Source organism: Pongo abelii, chromosome 12 (genome assembly GCF_028885655.2).
Source record: "Pongo abelii isolate AG06213 chromosome 12, NHGRI_mPonAbe1-v2.0_pri, whole genome shotgun sequence".
Classification (NCBI taxonomy): domain Eukaryota; kingdom Metazoa; phylum Chordata; class Mammalia; order Primates; family Hominidae; genus Pongo; species Pongo abelii.
This window is the reverse complement of record NC_071997.2, coordinates 129,783,381-129,804,691: the sequence shown is the minus strand read 5'-3', so window position 1 is coordinate 129,804,691 and position 21,311 is coordinate 129,783,381. Positions and strand designations below refer to the sequence as shown.

At 50.9% G+C, this 21,311-nt stretch overlaps 1 protein-coding gene across 5 annotated transcripts in view; it reads right to left on the bottom strand.

Moving 5' to 3' along the window:
• Positions 1-587: 587 nt before the first annotated feature.
• The window catches only part of EIPR1 (EARP complex and GARP complex interacting protein 1), a 179,445-nt gene continuing 158,721 nt past the window's right edge, over positions 588-21,311 (bottom strand). For 3 of the 5 annotated variants that reach the window (XM_024241874.3, XM_024241875.3, XM_054545354.2), the window contains 4 exons: positions 8,236-8,372; positions 5,437-5,604; positions 3,853-4,020; positions 588-1,127 (listed from right to left, as the gene is read on the bottom strand). In XM_024241874.3, the coding sequence (XP_024097642.1) occupies positions 953-1,127; positions 3,853-4,020; positions 5,437-5,604; positions 8,236-8,372 (648 nt within the window). In that variant the 3' untranslated portion in view covers positions 588-952. 5 annotated transcript variants of the gene reach the window in all.

Below are 21,311 nucleotides of genomic sequence, written 5' to 3'. Positions count from 1 at the left end.
GAGGCCTAAGGGAGTTGGAGCCCAAAGTCCAGGGCCCAGGTGGCTTCTCCAGTGGGAACACGCACCAGACGCACAGAACAGACCCCGCACACCCAAGGGAACCACAAACAGAGGCTGCAAGGTCAGTGTTTGAGGATTCCTAAGGAGAGGCACTGATGAGGGTAGGAGCCTGTGAGCGGGGGTCCCCGACAACTGAGACTCGGGAGCCCAACCCCAAGCTCCCAGGTGAGGGAGGACGGCACCTCCAAGGCCACCAGTGCATGCGCGTGGGGAGGGGGCCCTGCCTGGCTCACAAGGTGGGCAGGACACAGCACAGGATGGGCTGCAGAGACCAGGGGAGGCCCAGGGCGGGCAGAGCCTGCGTCTACGGCAGTGAAAATGCATCACACCAGCTCAGCCCAGGGCGCGAGCCGGGTGCCCACCACTGCCGCAGCCAGCATGGCTCCCGGGAGTTCCATGCTAGGGTGGCATAGAGAGCACACGTCTGTCCATCTGCATTTTCCCTGGGTCAGGAAAGAGAAAATGGACAAAGACCCAGGAGATGGGGTCACAGGGCAGGGCTCCTGAAAGAATGAGCCGAGCACCTGTGCAGTGTGGATTTATTTTATTTCATTTTTTACTCTCAAGAGAAAGAAGAGTTACTATTGCAGGAACAGATATTTTTTTTAAAAAGTGAAACTCCTAACACCCTTAAAACAGAAAACGTTGTTATTCACATAACAATGTGGGGCTCTGTCTCTGCCGACAGGAGCTGGGTTCGGACATTAGCTGTGCTGTCAACAACAGCCCCATTCACCCCATTCATAAATGCTGCTGCTACAGGAATGGAACAGCGGCTATCCCAGAGAGGGATCCACCTGGAAAACAAGTCACCTCCAAAGAGCTGCGACTGTTTGAGAATCTGCCAAGAGGAAAACCACCCAATGGGACCTGGATAACCCAGGCCTGGGAGTCACAGCAGGATGTGGTACTTCAGGGCCCTGGGCACCCTATTGATCACGAGCCTCCCGTCATAGCTCAGGGAGGCAAACAGCCATGGGTCGGCCGAGGACCAGTCCACAGCGTAGACGCTGTCCTCGTGCTCCTCGTAGGTGGCGATGACGTTGTCCTGCAGGGGCTCCTTGCTCCTGCAATGCAACAGAGACAGACGTGAGCGCGGCAGCTCCGGCGGGGCGGGCAGGAGAGGGACGGGGAGGACGCGAGCGCTGCCGTCGGGAGACATGGGAGGTACCGGGGCCTCAGCTTTCTCCGCTGTGGGATGGGAAGAATTAGAGGAGCCCACACTGAGGACAGTGGGGTGGTCCCTGCAGAAGCCCAGAAACCCTCACTCTCACTGTGAGAAGTGGGCATTTCTCAAAAGGTTTATGGAAATCGGCGACATTGGCACGTGGTGTCTTGGTTTCTTCTGTCCTTGGCACCCGGGTGCCTGGGGTGATATTTTGTCAGAGGTCTTCCAAGGGCTTCCTTTGCTCAGGAGAAAGACTGGGGGAAGCAGTCACCATGTCTGGGTAACGCAGGATGTAAAAGCCCCTATTGCTTGAGCAGAAAGGACCCTGGGAAGCAGCGGGTCCAGCTCCTGGCTGTGTAGGGGTCAGAGGCTAGGACACGAGGGGCCCTGCTAGGATGGGAGTGGGGCTGGGCTGAGGATCCCCCCCATGACACCAAGAGGAAGATGCCCCTGGCCCAGTGGGAGCAGCAGAGGCGTGACCTGCCTGGCCTCACCCAGGGTGTTTCCCACCTCGCGTCCCTTGACTGTGAGTTACCCTCGCTGGGAGCCCTGACCAGGGGATCCTCACACAAGAAGCACCACTTCCCCAGCACACAGCGTGCACATGGGGAGGGGGCCCTGCCCAGCTCACAGCGGCCACTTTCTGGCAGACACAGGCTTCTCTGGCACTTTCCTTCCCATTTCACAAAAAAATTCCCACTTAATTTGTGTACCGCATTCTAACTGCTTTTGCATTTCTTTGTAGGAAAATGCTACGCCCCCCAGCAGGATGGACCCTCCAGAACTCGCACGGTCTCTGGGAAGTTGGCTTCCCACAAAGTGGACCTGCCAGTGATCAACTGCTGTTGTGTGACAAATGCCAGGTGCAAATCCTCAGGGGGAATAATGGTTTCCTGAATGCAGCAGGACATCAGGACTGAGGGATGCCCTAAGAAGTCTGCGTAGCCCCGACCACCTCCTCCCTTCCTACGTTGCTCCCATGACACCGCCGCCCGGAGGACAACGCCAGCAGTCTTCTGACCAACGGGCCCATCGGGCTCCTCCCCTAACACGGACAGACATGGTGAGGAAGTGCAGACTCCCTGGGCCACTGGCAGAGAGGATGGTAAAGGAAGCCAGGCCCACAGGCACCGAGAGACCATTGGGCAGACGCTACCATGCGTGTGCTTAAATACTATTCTATGGCAGACTGAGTTTCTAAGGATTGAACAGAAAAACAACAGAGTCTGGCTCATGCCTGTAATCCTAGCACTTTGGGAGGCTGAAGTGGGCAGATCACTTGAGCTCAGGAGTTTGAGACCAGCTTGGGCAAAATGGCAAAACTCTGTCTCTACAAAAAATTAGCACACATGGTGCCATGGGCCTGTTGTCCCAGCTAACTGGGAGGCTGAGGTGAGAGGATCACCTGAGCCCAGGAGGTCAAGGCTGCCAGTGAGCCATGATCGTGCCACTGCACACCAGCTTGGGTGACGGAGTGAGACCCTGTCTCAAAAACAAAACAAAGCCAATAGAGTCAAGAGACAAACAGATGGGCCCATCCCCACTGCAGAAAGGGTCCAAAGACAGAGACAATCAGATGGCCCCATCGCCACTGCAGAAAGGGTCCAAAGACAAACAGATGGGCCCATCGCCACTGCAGAAAGGGTCCGAAGACAGAAGTCTTCTCACAGAGGAATTTTAGACCAAGCTCAGGTGGGTAGGGGAAGAATTCAGACAAAAAACAGTGCAAAGGATCCCAAAACAGAGTGACAGACCCCATCGTATCTAAGGGCTCTGTCCAACTTCACAGGGTTTTATTCCAGAACCTCCTTCCTCTGGAACCTGGGGCAAGAATCTCTGCGGTTGCATCTGAATCGCGCCTAGTCACCCCCCAGGAAGCAGCTGCCACTTGTGAAGGTGGACTGCTCAAGGACACAGGGGCCCTGGCACTGCACCTGGCACTGCACCGCTGACCAGAGGCGGGCATGAAGAGGGTGCCCTTAGCGATCTCCCATCTCACCTAGGATCGGAAATCAAAGTGCACAGGGAAAAGCTTTAGGAAAATCCAGAACCGTGATGGTGTGACTAGAAAACACCCATCATGGTTGACCACATTTTGTAGAGTATCTAGAAGTGAAGTAGGACCTGGGTTTGACACTGGGAAGGTTGGCCTGGAGTCTCCGCCCTGTTACCAGCCAGTGGAAGGCCTGTGAGCTGATGGCCAACAACCTGACCCCACCATGCTCGAATCCACGCCAGTGAAGACACTGACTGTGATGCATCTCTTACAGGGAGTGCTGTGAGGATTGGGATATATTCATTCTATTATTATTCATGCTCAAGTTTGAAGACCAGTGACAGTCTTTTAAATCTTACAGATGGCATTCAATAAGAATACAAACACAAATATAGAGAGATCTATGTTAAAATTGCACCTAACCCTAACCTACCCGCAGTGCCTCCCACCTGGGCTGCTAATGACGGCACCCCTGGAACTGTGGGTCCCCACAGCTGCAGTGGGGAAGTAGAGGGTCCCCCAAACGCACTCCTGGAAGCTTTCTACATACACAGCCTGGCTCGGGAGATGGCTGTGGGGACAGGAGGCTCTGGTACAGCGTGAGCCACTCTGGGGTGTGTGCCCTTACTTCTCTTCGGAACGGTGGTCCTCCTGGTCACTGATGTCATCGTCGTCCACCAAGTGGCCGAAGGGCTCCGATGAGATGGACACCATGTTGGAAAGGATGACTCTGCTGTCACTGCTGCCAGTGAGGACCAGCTGGTCGTGAGAATGGTTGTAGCGGACGTTCCACACCCTGCAAAGGGAAAGGCAGCTGCTGAAATGACCCGTCACCCACAGGCAACACCAACAACGCACCACACCGGCTCTGAGGGCCCCACTAGGCTGGGGCTCACGTTAGGCACTGCCAGGCAATCAGCCCCCAGTCACAGGGCCTGACAGAAGGCAGTTTTCCGCTGAGACTGGGTTTACTGTAGGTTTCTCCTAAGTCCCAAGAGACAGACAGGGAAGACTAAATGTTGGCTGAAACCTGCAGGAGGAGAAGGCTTATCACTCAACATTTCAGACAAGCTTTCTAAAATTCTAAGAAAAAAAAAAAATACTGCCCCAGAAGCAACATGTGGATTAGCGATATCCTGTAATATCAAACAAGCCTCACGGCATCTTCCTAGTTGGCAGTGACTGTGGGTCCTGAGACCAGGGCATGGTGGCCTCCTGGGGCAGAAGGGGTGTCATTGGTTTTGGCTACTGGGATCAGCTTTCTTTCTGGCGCGGGTCATAGAGCCTGGGAGCTTCTGCCTCCCAGTCGTGCTGAGGCCAAAACAAGCTCCAGGGCCCAGGTGGCAGACAGTGCCGGGCCCTTGACGCTAGGAGGTGCACCCAGCATGGCCAGGGGCACAGGGAGGCCCAGCCACTCAGACCACAGGAAATTCCAGCAAGTCACTGAATTTATCAGAACTGTGCACTAGCAATCCGGGGTTTTAACATACAGCTTCAGATAAGTAATTCAAACGATACAGAGATGCAGGCCATAGGGAGTGAATGCTCCTCTTTGACTTGGGGAGGATTCCTGATGAGATTTTGGCTCTTACTCTTTCAGACATTTCCTCCACATACCTGTGTCACTCACACTTGTGTACACCCATGTGTGCACACATTTTATTTGCATAAAAATGGATTCATGCTATACATGCCATTGCACAACTTGATCTTTTTACTTACTTAGCAAAAAGTACCCAGCACATGAAAAACATTCAAATAATATGTTAGGGAGAATGAGTGACCTCAGAGATCTTCCCACAGCCACATAGAGATGCTCCACATTCTCCTGACAGCTGCATCATCTCCGCTGCACGGATGTCACCTAATTTACTTAACCAGTCCCCTAGTGATGGACATTTGGGTGGTTTCCAGGTTTCCGGCATTACAAACAATGCTGCGTGAACATCTGTGCACATTTATTTTTGCATACTTGAACCAGCACTGTTTCAAGAGAAAACAGAATTTAATGTTTTTCTTCTTTTCCTACGTTTATAAATCACAAACATTCAGATTTGGAATTAGTGTTTCTTTAGGAAAAATAAAACTGGGTTGATTGAATGATTCACAGCAGCACAAACTAAGCTGGTTTGTGTCTTTCCCAATGGTAAAGTAATTAGCAAAATCAATTGCGTAATCCCCTCTTCCCTGAAGCAGCCAGGAGCGGCCCTACCAGTGGGAGTGCTCCTCCAGGGTCTTCACGGGTTCGGTGACATTTCGGGTGTCCCAGAACTTCACCTTACAGTCATCTCCGCAGCTGGCCAAGTAGTACTGCTTATTGGGATTAAAGTCAAGGTCCCGCACCAGCTGTCCGTGGGCATTCTCTATGCAGTAGATCTGGCTGAGGGAGAAGGAAGAACAGCAAAGGAAAACAGTAAATGGATTATGAAAAGCCACTGAGTGCTGCGGGCACACGCTGGTTTCCCGGGACCCTGTCTAATCCCCCGGCCCAGGGTGCTCTCGTCCCCTCGGCGTTCCTGCCCTGCAGGAAGAGGCTGGTGCCAGCTCCTCCATCCCAGCAACCCTGTGCGGTCACACCACGCTCATCTCTCCAGGAGCATATCTGTGACCCTCGGGAGAGCTGTGGAAGGAATTTTGCTTTGCAGCTGTCAGAAATGTGACTTGGTATCTTGAGAATGAAAGCATGCCAGAGGGGCTGCAACAGCCACAGGGACACTGAGCCAGACATTTGGACAGGATGCCTGACACATTTCTGGAAGGACACAGTGAAGAAGGAAAAGACAAAGACAGGGAACTGAGATAGAATATAGTGTTGGGAAATTTTATATATATACGTAAGTACATACACATACAACACAAAATATCTATCTATATATAGATCTATATATATATATACAGACAGAGAGAGAGAGAAAGCGGGGAGCAGTGGGGAAAACCATGAAAGCAGGAAGGACCATGCCAGGTGGGCTTGCCATTCCACTGTCCACACCAGCTCCAGGTCCAACACTGCTGGTGGCCAGTGCAACCCACTCGCTCCAGGGTGGGAGAAGGGGACTGTTTGAAATTAGTCACACGGCTGTTCACAGTGTGTGCATTCTCACACTCACGTGTGCATCTGTGTGCACGCCCACACAGGTATGTACACACACACACACACATCCATGCCTAAGAGGGCAGACACGCACACACGCACTCACACACCTCACTTTGCCCTGGATCCTATGGTCCTTGGCTGCTCCTCGCAGGGTCTGAAGTCATAATATCCTACCTATGGCCCTGATGTCATGAACCCCAGAGGGCAGGTCATCTGGTGAGGCTGGACAGTGGCTTGGAACAAAAGGTTGCACCCGGGGGAGCAAAGAACCCATGGCCTGGTGCTGCCCAGCGGCTCCTGCCTGCACGGCCTCCCCAGCACTGCCGTGGGCGGCACTGAAATCACTCCTGCATCATTTACCTTCCTCACCGCAGGCCTCAATGGTGCTGATGAGCAATGGGAAACTTCTGTGCCTTGTAATTTGCTTCACTTATCTGAAGACCATCATTGTTCTCTGCTCTCCAAGGTAGATGAACTCAATTCCTTTCATCTTTTTCTCTCACATTAGAACTCCCGGCCCTAAACCACTTTCAAATCTTCTGGTTTTTATATCCTGCACCTTTTCAATATCTTAATATTTCTTCCCTAAAATATAATACCTAAACCTTTAAATATTTCAAGGGAAACAGGCAAAGGTAGAAAATTAAAAACCTGGCAGATTCCCGGGGAATTGGATGGACAGTCGCACATGCACGATGTATTAACTAAAGGTTACTGCATGCTCCATTGCCAGTAACTGTCACACAAAAGCACCATACCACCTAAAAAAGCACCAAAGGCATCCTGGCTCCATGCATACCAAAGCTGTTTGCAAAAGGAGAAATGACAGTCAATGAGAAGGCGCCAGGACCCTCTGTGCTGCGCTGGCACATCCTCACCACAGACACAACACGGGCAAAATGAGGCCACTGCCAGATGTCGCCCATCAAAGCCACGGGCATCTTTTTGTTTGCTTATTTGTTTGGTCTGTAACGTCAGTCTTTGAGTTTCTTGTTTTCAGATACTGAAATTCTTCACATCCTTCAAAAAACCATGCAGACAAAGGACACGATGACCACAGGACATGGAGAAATGGATTTCAGCAGGACGTTCATCACGGGCTGAGTCTGTGGTTTCCAGCTTCTGATCAGGAAACCAAACAAGCCCTCTGCACGGACATGCACAAGGGAGGAAGTGGATTGATTCTTTATTAGCCCCTGAGTTTTCAGAGGGGCCTTGGAACTAAACCTAAAGTTGTGCCCCCACCCTGGAATCAACACGAGTTATTGCATGACATCCGTCTTTTCAGCTCGGTGATAAATTATGGTGTGCTGAGGGGATAAACTGTATCTTAAAAAAGCTTGTGTGGGCTTCTGTTGCCACGGCAACAGACGTGCTACCATCACTCCTTTGCCTATCAAAATCACAACTGGAACGGAAAACTCGCTCTTATTTGTTCCATTAGAGCTGCTGGCTGTTGTGTATAATTACTTAAATGACAAAATATGATTGCCCTATAGGTGTGTCTCCAGAAGTCACAGCTATGGTCAAGGACGACCCCAGGAGAGACTTAACCTGGGGACTGCAGCTGTCAGCCTGCAGCGGCTCATCAGAGACGGGCACCCTGTGGTCCCCATCTTGCTCAGTGTTACAAAAGCCCCAATTCCTAGTTTTCAGCATAAACCACCACTAATGCAAAGATATCAATATGGAACATTAAACAGCCACCGAGGTGCACCAGTTCCACGGCAGTGGATGTGCTAGCTTAATTTGGGGTGAAGAAAGAAGATGAAGATTTATGATTTCCTACAAAAATGAGATGAAGACAAACCATGCGCCCCCAAATGCATGTGGCTCACGATCAGCTCCACCATCATCCCGGTTCTGCTCAGTGAGGGAGGAGAGGAAGCGGGGCCTGCACCCAGTGGGCTCACTGACCTCATGCTCCGGGTGTCCCAGCCACGGAGGGTGGTGTCGTTCGCTGTGGCCACCTGAGTGCAGTTATGATGTGGGCTCCACCGTCCTGAGGTGAACTTCAGCTGTCCCTTCCCTTCCAGGGACGCTGAGCTGGCCAGCTGGGAGTGTCATGATGTTTTCCAAAGGAAGAAAAGAAGAAGAAGAATATGAAGTCTGTTCAGAAAATGCGAGAGGATATCCTATACTCAAGGATATTATTGAAAATAATTACTGAGAATAATTAGGAAGCTCTGTCTTTGTTTCCTTTCCTTAAATGGCAAAAATGAACCTTACTTGGGGAAATCTATAAAACTGAGCACAGCAAAAAATAGAAAGCATATTAATAGGCCTCTATTAAAGAGCATTTGCTTGCAAGTATGTGATTAGAGATAATCAACTTGAACTTGAAGGAAAACAATACAAAATAACTCAAACATCTGGTTTTCCCCAAAGAAAGCAACAAAACAAGTCAGGTCCACCTGACCGGTTCTGGAATAACAAAGGGACAAACACACTCACTCGGTCAGATGCTGTCTCCAGTGCACGCCCTCTTCCCTCCCTCCATCTCGAGGCCCACACGGCCTTCGCCTGGCATTTAATCAGACCGCCACAAGCCAGTGAGCTGACCACGAAGGCCTCAGCAAGGCCCTCTGGAGCTGGTGTTAGGGCTAAAACCTCCTCCTGCCTAAAAGAGGGTGGGGCCCAGTTGTGAGCCTGCAAGAAGATCCCCAGCTCATTTCTCTGCTCGCCTAGGATTTCATGCACAAAGGCTGAGCATGTTGGCTGCATCGTTATTTCAATTTGGGGTTTGAATTTCAACGCACAGGATGACTGTTAAAGGTAGGAAGGGTCCAGGTCTGCCCCAGGGTCTTCTGTCACACCTGCCCCCAAGTCCTCCTGAGGGACACAGTTCCCACCACTAATTCCATTAACTTTCAAACCAGCTGTGCTCTTCAGAGCCCTCTGAGAGGAGCCTGAGGCAGGTGGCTGGTGAGGCGGGCCTGGCCAGGCCGAGGGCAGGTCCAAACAAACTGCTAGACAGGCCATGATAGGCCCAATGACCGAGCTGGTGCTGGAGTTTATTCACTATCTCACAAGATTTACCGAGGAGCTTTGCTGGGCAGGGGCAGGTTGGGTACCCAGGCTCGGGGTGAACAAGGCCTGGAGGTCCCTACAGAGTGATTGCCCACTGCATAGACAGGCGGGGGCTCTGCCTGGGAACTACCACTCAGAACAGAAAGACAGGCGGTTCCCAGTGAGAAATAGGGCACTGTCTAAGCCACGGGTAAAGGGCTTTCCGGAAAGAGCGCACCGGCTGCAGATGCTCCTTGTGTCTCCCAGCAAGAGGCCTCCCAACTTCAGAGGTGGCCACTGGGAGGCGTGAGCTACAAGACCTGGTGTCCCCCGAGTCCTATGCAAATGGGCTGTGAGAGAGACTGAGAACTCAAAACAGTCCTGGTCAGAAGCCGAGAAGGACGGTCATCAGTGAGAGATGCAGACGCTGTGCTCAGTCAGGGAGAAGAGGCCTCGGGCCCAGGAAGAGCCACATCTTCACCTCCCACTCCTAAAGCCTGCTCTGATGCTTAGGAAAAGTTTTTGGAAACTGAAAGCCACCATCCTTGCAGAGCCTTGTTATCGGGGGAACCCACCCCCGATAATTCAACGTAGGTTCTTTTCTATTTTCCCTAAGTGTCGGTGGGTCTGAGAAGTAAAAGGAAAGAGTACAAAAGAGAAATTTTAAAGCTGGGTGTCCGGGGGAGACAGCACATGTCGGCAGGTTCCGTGATGCCCCCTGAGCCGTAAAACCAGTAAGTTTTTATTAGCAATTTTCAAAGGGGAGGGAGTGCACGAATAGGGTGTGGCTCACAGGGATCACATGCTTCAAGGGCGATGAAAGATCACAAGGCAGAAGGGCAGGGCGAAACTGGAATCACTAATGAACTTCTGTGTCCCACTGTGCACACACTGTCATTGATAACCATCTTAACAGGGTTCAAGAGCAGAGAACCCGCCTGACTAGAATTCACCAGGCTGGAATTTCCTAATCCTAGCAAGCCCGGGGGCACTGCAGGAGGCCAGGGCGTGTTTCATCCCTTATCTGTAACTGCATAAGGCAGACATCCCCACAGCGGCCATTTTAGAGGCCCCCCGGGAATGCATTCTTTTCCCGGGCTGTTAATTATTAATATTCCTTACTGGGGAAAGAATTCAGTGATATTTATCTTATCCGTTTTGGTAATAAGAGAAATATGGCTCTGTTCCACCCGGATCCCAGGCAGCCAGACTTTAAGATTATCTCCCTTGTTCCCTGAAAATCACTGTTATCCTGTTCTTAAGGTGCCCAGATTTTGTATTGTTCAAACGCACATGCTTTACGAACAATTTGTGCAGTTAATGCAATCATCACGGGGTCCTGAGGCAACATACATCCTCAGCTTACAAAGATGACGGGATTAAGAGATTAAAGTAAAGATAGGCATAGGAAATTATAAGACCATTGATTGGGGAAGTGATAAATGCCCAGGAAATAAATCCTCACAATTTATGTTCTTCTGTCATGGCTTCAGCAGGTCCCTCTGTTCAGGGTCCCCTGACTTCCTGCAACACCTTGTGGTGGTGAGCAGAAGTGAAGAGAAGGTGGGGACACGAGAGACCCACTGGGGGACAGGGTACCCATGACTCCATATCTGGGCAGAAGCGAGGAGGTTGTGTCTGCATCTGAGCAGCTATGGGGGCGTGTCCACATCTGGGCAGAGGTGACGGGGTGTGTCTGCATCTGGACAGAGGTGACATGGGTTTGTCTGCATCTGGGCACACATGGGAGGGGCGTGTCCACATCTGGGCAGAGGTGACAGGGCTGTGTCCACATCTGGGCAGAGGTGACAGGGGTGTATGCATCTGGGCAGAGGTGACATGGGTGTGTCTGCATCTGGGCACACATAGGGGTGTGTGTCCACATCTGGGCAGAGGTGACAGGGGTGTGTCTGCATCTGGGCAGAGGTGACAGGGGTGTGTCTGCATCTGGGCAGGCATGGGGAGGTGTGTCTACATCTGGGCACACATGGGGGGGGTGTCCACATCTGGGCACGCATGGGGGGGTGTGTCCACATCCAGGCAGAGGTGACAGGGGTGTGTCTGCATCTGGGCACGCATGGGGGGGTATGTATCCACATCTGGGTACAGGCAAGGGGGTTAGGGCTGGGGTGGCACCTGGGGCCTCACTGAGAGCTGGGAGAAGAATAGCCACGGTGATGGTCAGAGGAGCTCTCTAGGAATCGCTTGGACAGGGGCACCGACAGGCTGGGTGTGGCCGAGGAGTGGACCTGTCCGCTCCCTCCCAGACCTAAGCAGATGGCTGCCGATGGGCTCCTTCTTTTGTTTATGGAGAGCCTCCTGTGTGCCCCCGGCCCAGCTCCCCTGTGCCCAGGTCCCTGCCCACCCTGGCCCACCACTTTCATCCCCACAACCAAGTGACTTTCAGGAAGTCCAAGGATGTCTCCTTAGGAAAAGCTCGGGGCTTTTGTTTTACAATATCACTGGTAAACTATCTGCTCTACTGTTGTATGTGCCAAGGGTGACTTACTGATCCTCTCTCCACAGTAAGCTGAAGGGCTATTTCTGTTCCATGCAGGAAATGTTAATTGCATTCCTGCTGTGTGGGGACACTTGGCAGGCATGCGTCCCATACACGGACCAAGCAGGAAAACGCCAGGAGTATACAGAGGAGGAGGTGGGAGCAGCCGCCACATGTGTGGCCTCGGGAAGCCTGTGCAGAACTGAAAGGTGGACACAGGAGCGGGGCAGGGAGGGTGGCAGGGGCAGGCACCAGACTGCGCAAGCACGTGTGAGCATGGCAGGGTTAAGCTTGAGTCATGAACACCAGGCCAAGGCATCTGTAGTGAGTCTGGTCAGCTCACCAAGGCAGCCGGCACAGCACCAGGCAGAACAGTGGGGACAGGGCTGGAACCAAGCACTGAACCTGATGAGGACAGCCAGGGTCCAGGCCAGCTGTCAGCAGGACAGAGTGACCGAACCAGAAAGGCTGGGCAGGTCTCGGGCTATGGGCAGGGAGGTGGGCCAGGGCCTGGGTACTCCGCATGGTGACGGCAGCATGTGCAGCAGCTCGGACGCCGGACTCGAACTAGCGCTAGCAAAGGGAAATTGAACCTGAGGAGCCTGGGGTGTCTCAGGACCAAGAGATGGGAACTACTTTGGGCTGTGGGGCTGCCAAGCCCCAGGCACGTGCTCCCACCCTGAGCTGGGCCCCTCTCTCCACACCTGCTCCATTTCTCTTTCTCTCACTCCGGCCTGGCTCCCATATGTCCACAGGGCGGGAGGCAAAGGCGCCGGGAACACCAGGGCCTGACATCCCCCTGACCAAGCACCCAAAGATGAGCCAACCCTTAGACCTCACCCCAAATTCCTGGAGAAGGAGGTAGACTGGCACAGCCAGGCCAGGCACTCGCCAGGAACAATCAACCATGGCGGAGGGGGGGATGTTAACAAAAGAGGGGAGTGCTCTGCACATAAAATCAGAGGCGCCTCTCACCTTCCTATTTCACTCCATCAGATTTTACAGCATCTCTTCCTTCTCATTACCTTTGCGGCAAGGGTGCAGCTTTTCCAGCTGGTGTGGGAGGCAGGCTCCCAGATACACTCAGCATGGACCCAGACACAGAGCAGGGGCATAGGCACTGCAGGGAGGGAGGGCATGGCTCCCACAGCAAGCTCCGAGGAACCATGTAGTGTGCAGGGTGACACATAGGAGCCAAAGAGAGGGTCCCCCTCGCAAAGCTACCGAAGAAGAAAACACAGCTGGAAAATTCACGACCCTAAATGTAAGCCACAAGAAAACCTTTAGTAAAAGCCAATTTGGGAGTACGTCAAAATAAATGTTGCCAACAGCAATGATGGAATACAGTTTCCTAAAGAGAAGAATTGGTAGCAACATTACGTCAAAAACTAGAAATGATTTGAGTGTACACATTATTTCAGAAACACAGGGTGAGCTAATTTTTGGCTTTAACTTTGGCAACTTACAGTTAGTTAGGTTCAATGTCTTTTTATTTTATTTTATTTTTTATTATTTATTATTTTTTGAGAGGGAGTCTCACTCTGCCACCCAGGCTGGAGTGCAGTGGCGCGATCTCAGCTCACTGCAAGCTCCGCCTCCCGGGTTGACGCCATTCTCCTGTCTCAGCCTCCCAAGTAGCTGGGACTACAGGCACCCGCCACCACGCCCAGCTAATTTTTTGTATTTTTAGTAGAGACAGGGTTTCACCGTGTTAGCCAGGATGGTCTCGATCTCCTGACCTCGTGATCTGCCCGCCTCAGCCGCCCAAAGTGCTGGGATTACAGGTGTGAGCCACCACGCCCGGCCTAGGTTCAATGTCTTAACTTCCACATGGACAATATGAATGAAGAAATACTTTTGTAGTATTCCCTTTAGGTAAACAAAAAAAAGTCAAGTGAAATTTTTTACAGGTACTATTTCAGTTTTCTGAAGACCTACTTATCAGGTTAATGATTATCCACTGATGACAATGAATACAGTAAAAAAGACCAATTAGCAGATATAATGAAGGCTGGATATTGTTTCTAACTAATCGATATTGTGTTCCAGTTAACTTTCTACTAACTACATGGGTTCATTCTGAAACTCTTTAGAAGACAGAAACGCAAGATCACATCTTTAGAAGGCAATGCAAATTCGGCAGAGTCACCTGGACAAGTTCTTGATGACTCGTGTGTGCGAAACACCACAGGGCCATTCCAGAAGGAGACGGCCCAAAATCTTGAGCCGAGCAATGCAAGCTGAGCCCCCAACAGAGCTCTTCTGCCATCCCAAGCTCCTGCACTTCAACTTCTAACTCCATAAGTGCTCCTTGCAGAAGTTCAGTCAGCAAAATGGAGCACCGCTTGCATCCAAAACCCACGGGATAAAACACGTCCTAGCCTTCAGCTTACGGACTCGTCTAGATTTCTGAAAGAGTAAGTTAATTAATTAAGCCATCAACCAACTACCAATTAGCCTTGCAACTGATCAACAAGTATTTATTGAGCAAGCTCCTCAGCCGTGCCGAGTGCCATGACAGCAGATGTGGTTTTTGTTCTCACACTTGGTGTCTGGCTGCAGAGGTAAATGTGTGCAACGAAAATAAATCACTCAACAAATACAACTTGTTATCAGTTACTCAATGCCAGGCCCTGTGCTGAGCATTTATGTTCATTTCCTAGTGAAATTGTCACAAGTCACACAATGTAGATGTTAATATCCCCATTTGACAGATGAGAAAACTGAGGCTTGGAGCAATTAAATAATTGTACAATGTTTGTTTTAAAAGCTAGCTAACAAGTGACAAAGCCAGGGTAAATGATAATAACGTATGTTGAGAGGGATTTCAAATAAAGTAGAACTCATCCAGGTTAGAGTAACCAGGGAAAGCTTTCATGAGGCTTAGGAACTGAGATGGGCTTTACAGACTGAATAGAACCTAAATCAGTGAAACACAGGAGTGAGCCATTCCTGGCAAAAACAAAAGCCTCACCAAGGTAGAGAGATACGTAACATAAATAAATCTGATTGAAGGGGAACCACGTGCCGGTAGTCAGCGACAAAACAGACCAGGCCAGGAGGCCGGGACAGCACAGCACTGAGTTGGGCAGGAGAGCCTGCAGTCGGGGCGCCTCCTCCAGCTGGAGGGTAGATATAAAAAGCAGAGCTGGCAGAGGTGAAGCTGTGACATGAGGAGGCTGAAAACCAGGGAAGCTGGAGGCAGAAGAGGCCCATGGTCCGCAGCGTCTGGGATGGCCCTCAGACTTGGTGGCCTATGGAGTCCCCGCCCCAGAGCAGCTGGCCTCTAACCAGCACAGCAGGGCAGGGTCCCTCGGCGGATTAGATGAGAAGAGATCTGGGCTTCATCTTGCTGGCTGGGATGAGGCAAGCTCCACACTGTGGGGCCACATGGCCAGGAGCTAAGGACGGCCTCCGGCCAACAGCTAGAGGAATCGAGGCCCTCAGTCCAGCGGCCCAAAAGGAGACACATCCGACCAGCAGCAAGCCCAGCACCACTGACCCTGAGACCACAGCCTCGTGCGAGGGAGGCTTCAAGCAAAGGACCCAGCTGAGGTGTGCTTGGATTCCAGGTTATCCACACAAAAGCTGAGGTCACACATGTGGGCCGTGCTGAGCACTTCGAGGTCATCTGTTCCAGCAACAGACAACTAACACGAGGCACTGACCAGAGGTGATGGGGAGACACCCCCAGATAAGGGGAGACCCTGACGGATCTCAGCAGCTCAGAGGCGGGCTCTGGCCCCCCTTACTCCACAGCTGGGAAAACTAGAACCCAGGGAGAGTGGGTGAGCTGCCTGTGGCCACAGCCAGCTGGAGGCAGAAACAGGATCTGTCACCTGACTCCACTCCATTGGTCATGCTAACGCCTGTACTCCCAGGCCCTGAAAACTTCATGCTCACAGGTGCAGAAAAGTCTGGAAGGTAAATTTTAATAAAAGCCTGAAAGATATTTCACCATCAATTTCTGAGGGTCTACTCAGGGCAGACGGTACAGTGTAAGTTGTAAGGTTAATCAATCACATTTTTTGGTTTCCTGGGGACACGGAGACAGAACTCAGCAAGAACTCCACAGGGCGCGATGCATGCGGTAATCTGTTTTCCGGCATTAAAGAAGAATATTCAGTGCTTCCCGGTCCAAAAGGAATGATTAAAGGCGCCCACAAAACTTTCAAGGGAGATGTTACTAATGCCAGAATGTGAACAAAAGAATACACCTCCTAACGAGCAAAATGACGTGCCTGGCATCGTCTTTAGCAGTTCATGTGGAGCATATCTAAGAAGAGTCTCAGCAGAAGATTTTGAGAGACAAGAAGCTGTATTTCCTGCCATCAAGAGCCACAGAGCTGACAAGGGTGGCTTGATTTGGAGGACAGGAAAACCACAGAGAGCACAGCACTGCGCTCACAGCAGACCCTACTACATGCAGGCCATGCTCACAGCAGACCCTACTACATGCAGGCGCACTCACAGCAGACCCTACTATGTGTAGGCCGCACTTACTGTAGACCCTACTACATGTAGACCATGCTCACAGCAGACCCTACTACGTGTAGGACTGTGCTCCCAGCAGACCCTACTACTTGCAGGCCGCACTCACAGCAGACCCTACCACATGCACGCTGACCAATACCAAGGAAAATGGAGGGCCAGCAGAGGGAAGCACGCACCACCCTCTCACCTTGGACACAGAACAGCGGGGTGAAGAAACAGCAAGGCTGTGGTGTCTAGGGTGCAGGACGCATGAAGCACCTGATGCAGGCGTGTCCCAGGTTGTGCACCCTGGGCTGCATGGCAGGCGGGAGGGGCTGGCTTACAAAACGGCCATGACCACCCCACCCTGAGCCCATTCCCATCCCATCCTCAGGGACTGACACTGCTCTGAGCTGAGCAGGAGGAAACTGTTCTCACCAATGACTAGTTTAGACATGACTTGCCATCATGTCTGACAATTGGACAGAGGCACCTCTAAGAAAGGCCTTCCTTACAGAGATGCAGATAAATCTGCTTTCTCTGCGCTGGAACTGTGGGAGTCTGCATGCGATGGCTGGAGCTGCTGCAGCTGCCTTGCAGTCATGAAGGCAGAAAGCAGTCACATGTGGATATGGCAGAGTGGAAAGATGCAAAGCAGCTGAGGCCTTGATGCTGTGGAGACACTGAATCGCTTTATTTCCTAGCTTCTTTTTATAGCAGATAATAACGATTCCTCATTGTTTAAGTCATTCCCTGTGTCCTGCAGCCAAATACATCCTAACTGCTGCACCTCTAATGCCCATTTGAGAATGCCAATGACACCTAAGGAAACTTCCCTTCCCTATCTCTGGTTGGGAATTCCAGTCCCAGCTTTGAACATGAATACCCCGAGCTTGAATCCCAGCTTACTCCTGCCGAGTAAGCCATCATCGGCAGGTTACTTAGTCTCTTTGAGGCTTGGCTCCAGCTCCTATAACTCACGCACAACATGACGATATTAAAGGACCCACCCTGCAGGGTTATAAGGATTAAAGGAGATAATACAGGTCAAATGTCCAGGCAGTGCCTAGCACGTGGCAGGCATCTTAAACATGTTTTCCTTCATCTTTACTATGACTCAAAAAACAGCACCTTGGAACATTCAGAAGAGCTCTGAGCGGTCTTTATGTGGGGTGAACACTGACGCTGCCTTCTGGAGCACTATGGTCTGATGGAGGCGACGGAAATGAAATCTGCTGCAGTCCCTGAGGCCCAGCGCCACCTTCAGGATGCAGAAGAAAAATAAAAGGAAGAGGATCTTGGGAGGGCTGGGCTCTCCTGGTGGGACACTTGGGCTCTCCTGGCGGGACACCCAGGCTTTTGTGGCGGGACACCCAGGCTCTCGTGGTGGGATACCTGGCTGCCAGGGCTCCTGTTTTCAGATGGCAGGAGCTGGTAGTACCAGGGGTCAGAGAAAGGGTAGAGGTGAGTCCTGCCAGGGTCACACGGCAGGTGGGCCCTTGGCCCCGAGGGAGACTCTGCACACCCAGCTTGAATGGGACACAGAGCCTCCGCAGGCTGCAGGCTTCCACACACCATCGAGGGCACCATCCCCCGGGGAGACGAAGTCTGAGGTGCACAGAGCTGACCCCCATGAGGGTCTGCAATGTGGCCTCCTGGAAGAGTAGAGCCTTCCCCTATTAGAAAATGTACACAGGGCATCAGCTGTCCCCATTAGGTGACAGGATGTGCTGTTTTAAACTTATTTTTAGTTTATTTCTAAAAGGATTCTATTTGTAGGAAGAATAGAACTAAAAGGGTTTTTTCACTCCTCCTTTGCTACACAAAAATCTAAACTCTGTTTCTGGAGAAAAACTGTGTGTCTTAAACCCCAAAATGCAGATTTGACCTTAGTTTTACACACTCAAAATTGGAAAGGCCATGAGTACAGATCTGAATTTTTTTTACCAAGATAGACTAAACTATAAGAAATATTTCTGCAACCCCAGTTAGACATTAGTGATCTGTTGGAGAGGTGGGTCTAATTAGAAGCAATTCTTGGGAGAAGGAAAAAGTTCTTTTAAAAAGAATAATGAGGGCAGAAAACACTGGGAGCAGCGCATCACGAAAGCACGCCGGATCCCTCATGTCTGAACTGTAATGATCACTCGCTGGCTTTGGGGAAAGTCATTTAATTATGAAGGAGACACAGACTGCTTTCTGGGACCTCAAGTTCTGTCTTCCCTCTGCATGAAGCTCTTCTTGGTGACCCTCCTATTGGGTAACCTTCACCCACGGCCCAATGTTGGAGATCATGTATTACAGCTGCTCCGTCCGCATCCATGTACCCACGCACCCATCCACGCGTCCACCCATCGGCTGTCCATCTACCTGACAGGCACGCACTAAGTGCTTGCTGTGAGGAACGCTGCTCTCCTGTAACCTGTAATTCCACTGTTAAATTGATGCTTGGTCAGGCCAAGGAACATGTCCCAGGTCACACTGTTAAGGAGTGGCAGGAAAGGGACCTGGTTTTGCAGGCTGCACTGCCGCCCCAGCTGCAGGAGAACTCACTGCCTCTGGGCCTCCCTCAGCTCAGGTTGTCCTGTATTCTGTGCACCTTCCCACTGACCCATGCCTGTCCCAGCTATTCCAGCAAAACTTGAAATCTTATATTAAATGCATCATCTAGATACTGCAGGCCCTATAACCGCATGGCACATTACAAAAGGCAGAGGCTCTGTGTCAGCCACCAAAGCTCCAGCAGCATGTCACAGTTCAGGTGGCCCTCAGACATGGCAGGTACTCAGAACAGGGTGCTGATGGGGAGCCTGTGCCGAAGCTCCCCAGGGTGAGCAGCTCCTCTTTCTTAAAGACACCTGGTTCTAAAAATATATAATTTGTTTTGTATTACCAGAAAGAAGTCTTTTAAGAGCTTGGGAAACAGACGCTCAGTTGCTAGATACCAGCACCTAGCCACTTTTGTTTTTTAATGACTTTTATTCAAAATCTGAGTGGAAGACTAGTAAGAAAATGCTAGTGAGCTCCAATATTTACAAAATCAAACTATACATGTAGTTTTATGATATTAAAACTATGCAACTTGGTAAATTATACTATGATAATTATACTATGATATTAAAATATGCAACTTAGTAAATCACTGACTACATATTTTCTTAAAGATAATGGCTTTTTCAAAACAAATATCCAAAACATAAATTTCACTGGCCATTGTCTGAAACCCCTGGCTATAAAGCTGACATTTATTTTAATGATGCAGTCTCTGCTTAAAATATTTTAGAATGTCTTTTTACGAGTCTCACACAGAAATCAGTTTTCATGTGGTTTTAACCTGTTTTCCACTAATCAGCTTTTATAAAGCTTGCTGACCTATTTTATTTACCAGATTTTGTTCCAATTAACTTTTTCCAAAAATCAAATTCATGCTCATAGGACAAAATGTTACTGATCATTCAAGATACTCAAATAAGAACAAGTTATCTGAGAACCTCACAGACCTGAAGGAGGACAGGAGAGGTCTGGGCAGGCAGGAACCGCCATGAGCACCTCTGCGCCTGGGTGGGACTCACTCACAGGGCATCAGACCTGACCCGCAGCCCCAAATCTGGCACTCAGACCACGCCACCTTCAGAAACTTCCTCTGCTTCCGTCAGCTTTCCTCTTCTCATCTGTCAGTTGGGAGGGGGCCCAACTATATGATGACGAGCTCTGTGTCTTTGATTAAAAGGACTACTTAAAAATGGTGAGAAATGACCATTTGTTGGGAAAAGTCCTCATTACCCTCTCCAAAGTGAGCTCACTGAGTATCTGTTTAATGAATTTGGCCATGGCATTCTGGTATGCTTGGAGCATGGCTGACTTCTTGCAGTCATAACTCAACCCCATTCCCCCAGGAGACACTCGCCGGGTCCTCCTTCCGTGAGTGAGGCCCGTGGCGGGTCCTCCTTCCGTGAGTGAGGCCCATGGCGAATCCTTGCATGAGTGAGGCTCGTGGCAGGTGCAGGTGTCTGGGGCCATCCCTGCTCCCCGACTCCCGTGTTCCTCTTCCCCACAAGGCCTCCAGCCTGGGAATGACGGCACACACAGGGTCCGTGCACGCTCATTCAGAATGTTCAGATTCTTCCCCCTAATTGGACAAGGGAAGAGCTCTCATATTATCAAGGTCTCCAGAAGCGGGAACAATAGTGGAGGTGGGTGACCGGCACCGTCTTTTCCGGGACGCCTGCTGGCGGTAAGGCAGGGTGTACACCTGTTCCGTGTTTCTCTCACTAAGCACAACGAAAGTCTGGACGCTACACATACAACAGTGGGTGATTTTAAAGTTGGAGAGAGACGGCAGGCCCACGCGGCGCATGAGGAGACACGCGGTGGGGCTCCCTGGGGTCTCCTTCTGCCTCATTCACTCCAGACCTGGAGCTGAAGAAGCTGGCAGCCAGGAAACACCACCAAGTAAGGCCCCAGAAGAGCCCACTGAAAGCCACGTTTTCAAAAAGGGGCAGCCGAATAGGACACAAAACCTCTAGACAGAAACCACGTACTCCAGACAAGCAGCCCAGAAAAAAACATGTCCTCGCTGCCCCCTACAACAGAGAAGCCCAGACTCTGTGTCCCCCGCATGGTAAGGGTGCGTGGAAGGAGGCCCAGGCACCTTGTGCATCTTAACCAAAGTGGACCCTGACGTCACTGTCAAACGCACAGCGATCATCCCCCTCAGGAGAAAGCAGGAGACAATCTTCAGCATCCAAGTCATCTCAGCTCTCAGCCCTGGGACAAGGGACAAAGCATAAAAGGAAAGACTGACAAACTGAACTTCATCGACATGGAGAACCTTCCAGACAATGGAACATTACTCAGTGATAAAAAGAAGTGTGCTTTCAAGCCATGAAAAGACCTGGAGAAACCTTGACTGCTTATTACTAAGGGACAGAAACCAATCTAAAAACCATCCATACTGTATGGATCCAACTCTGTGACATCCTGGAAAAGGCAAAACAATGGAGACGGTGAA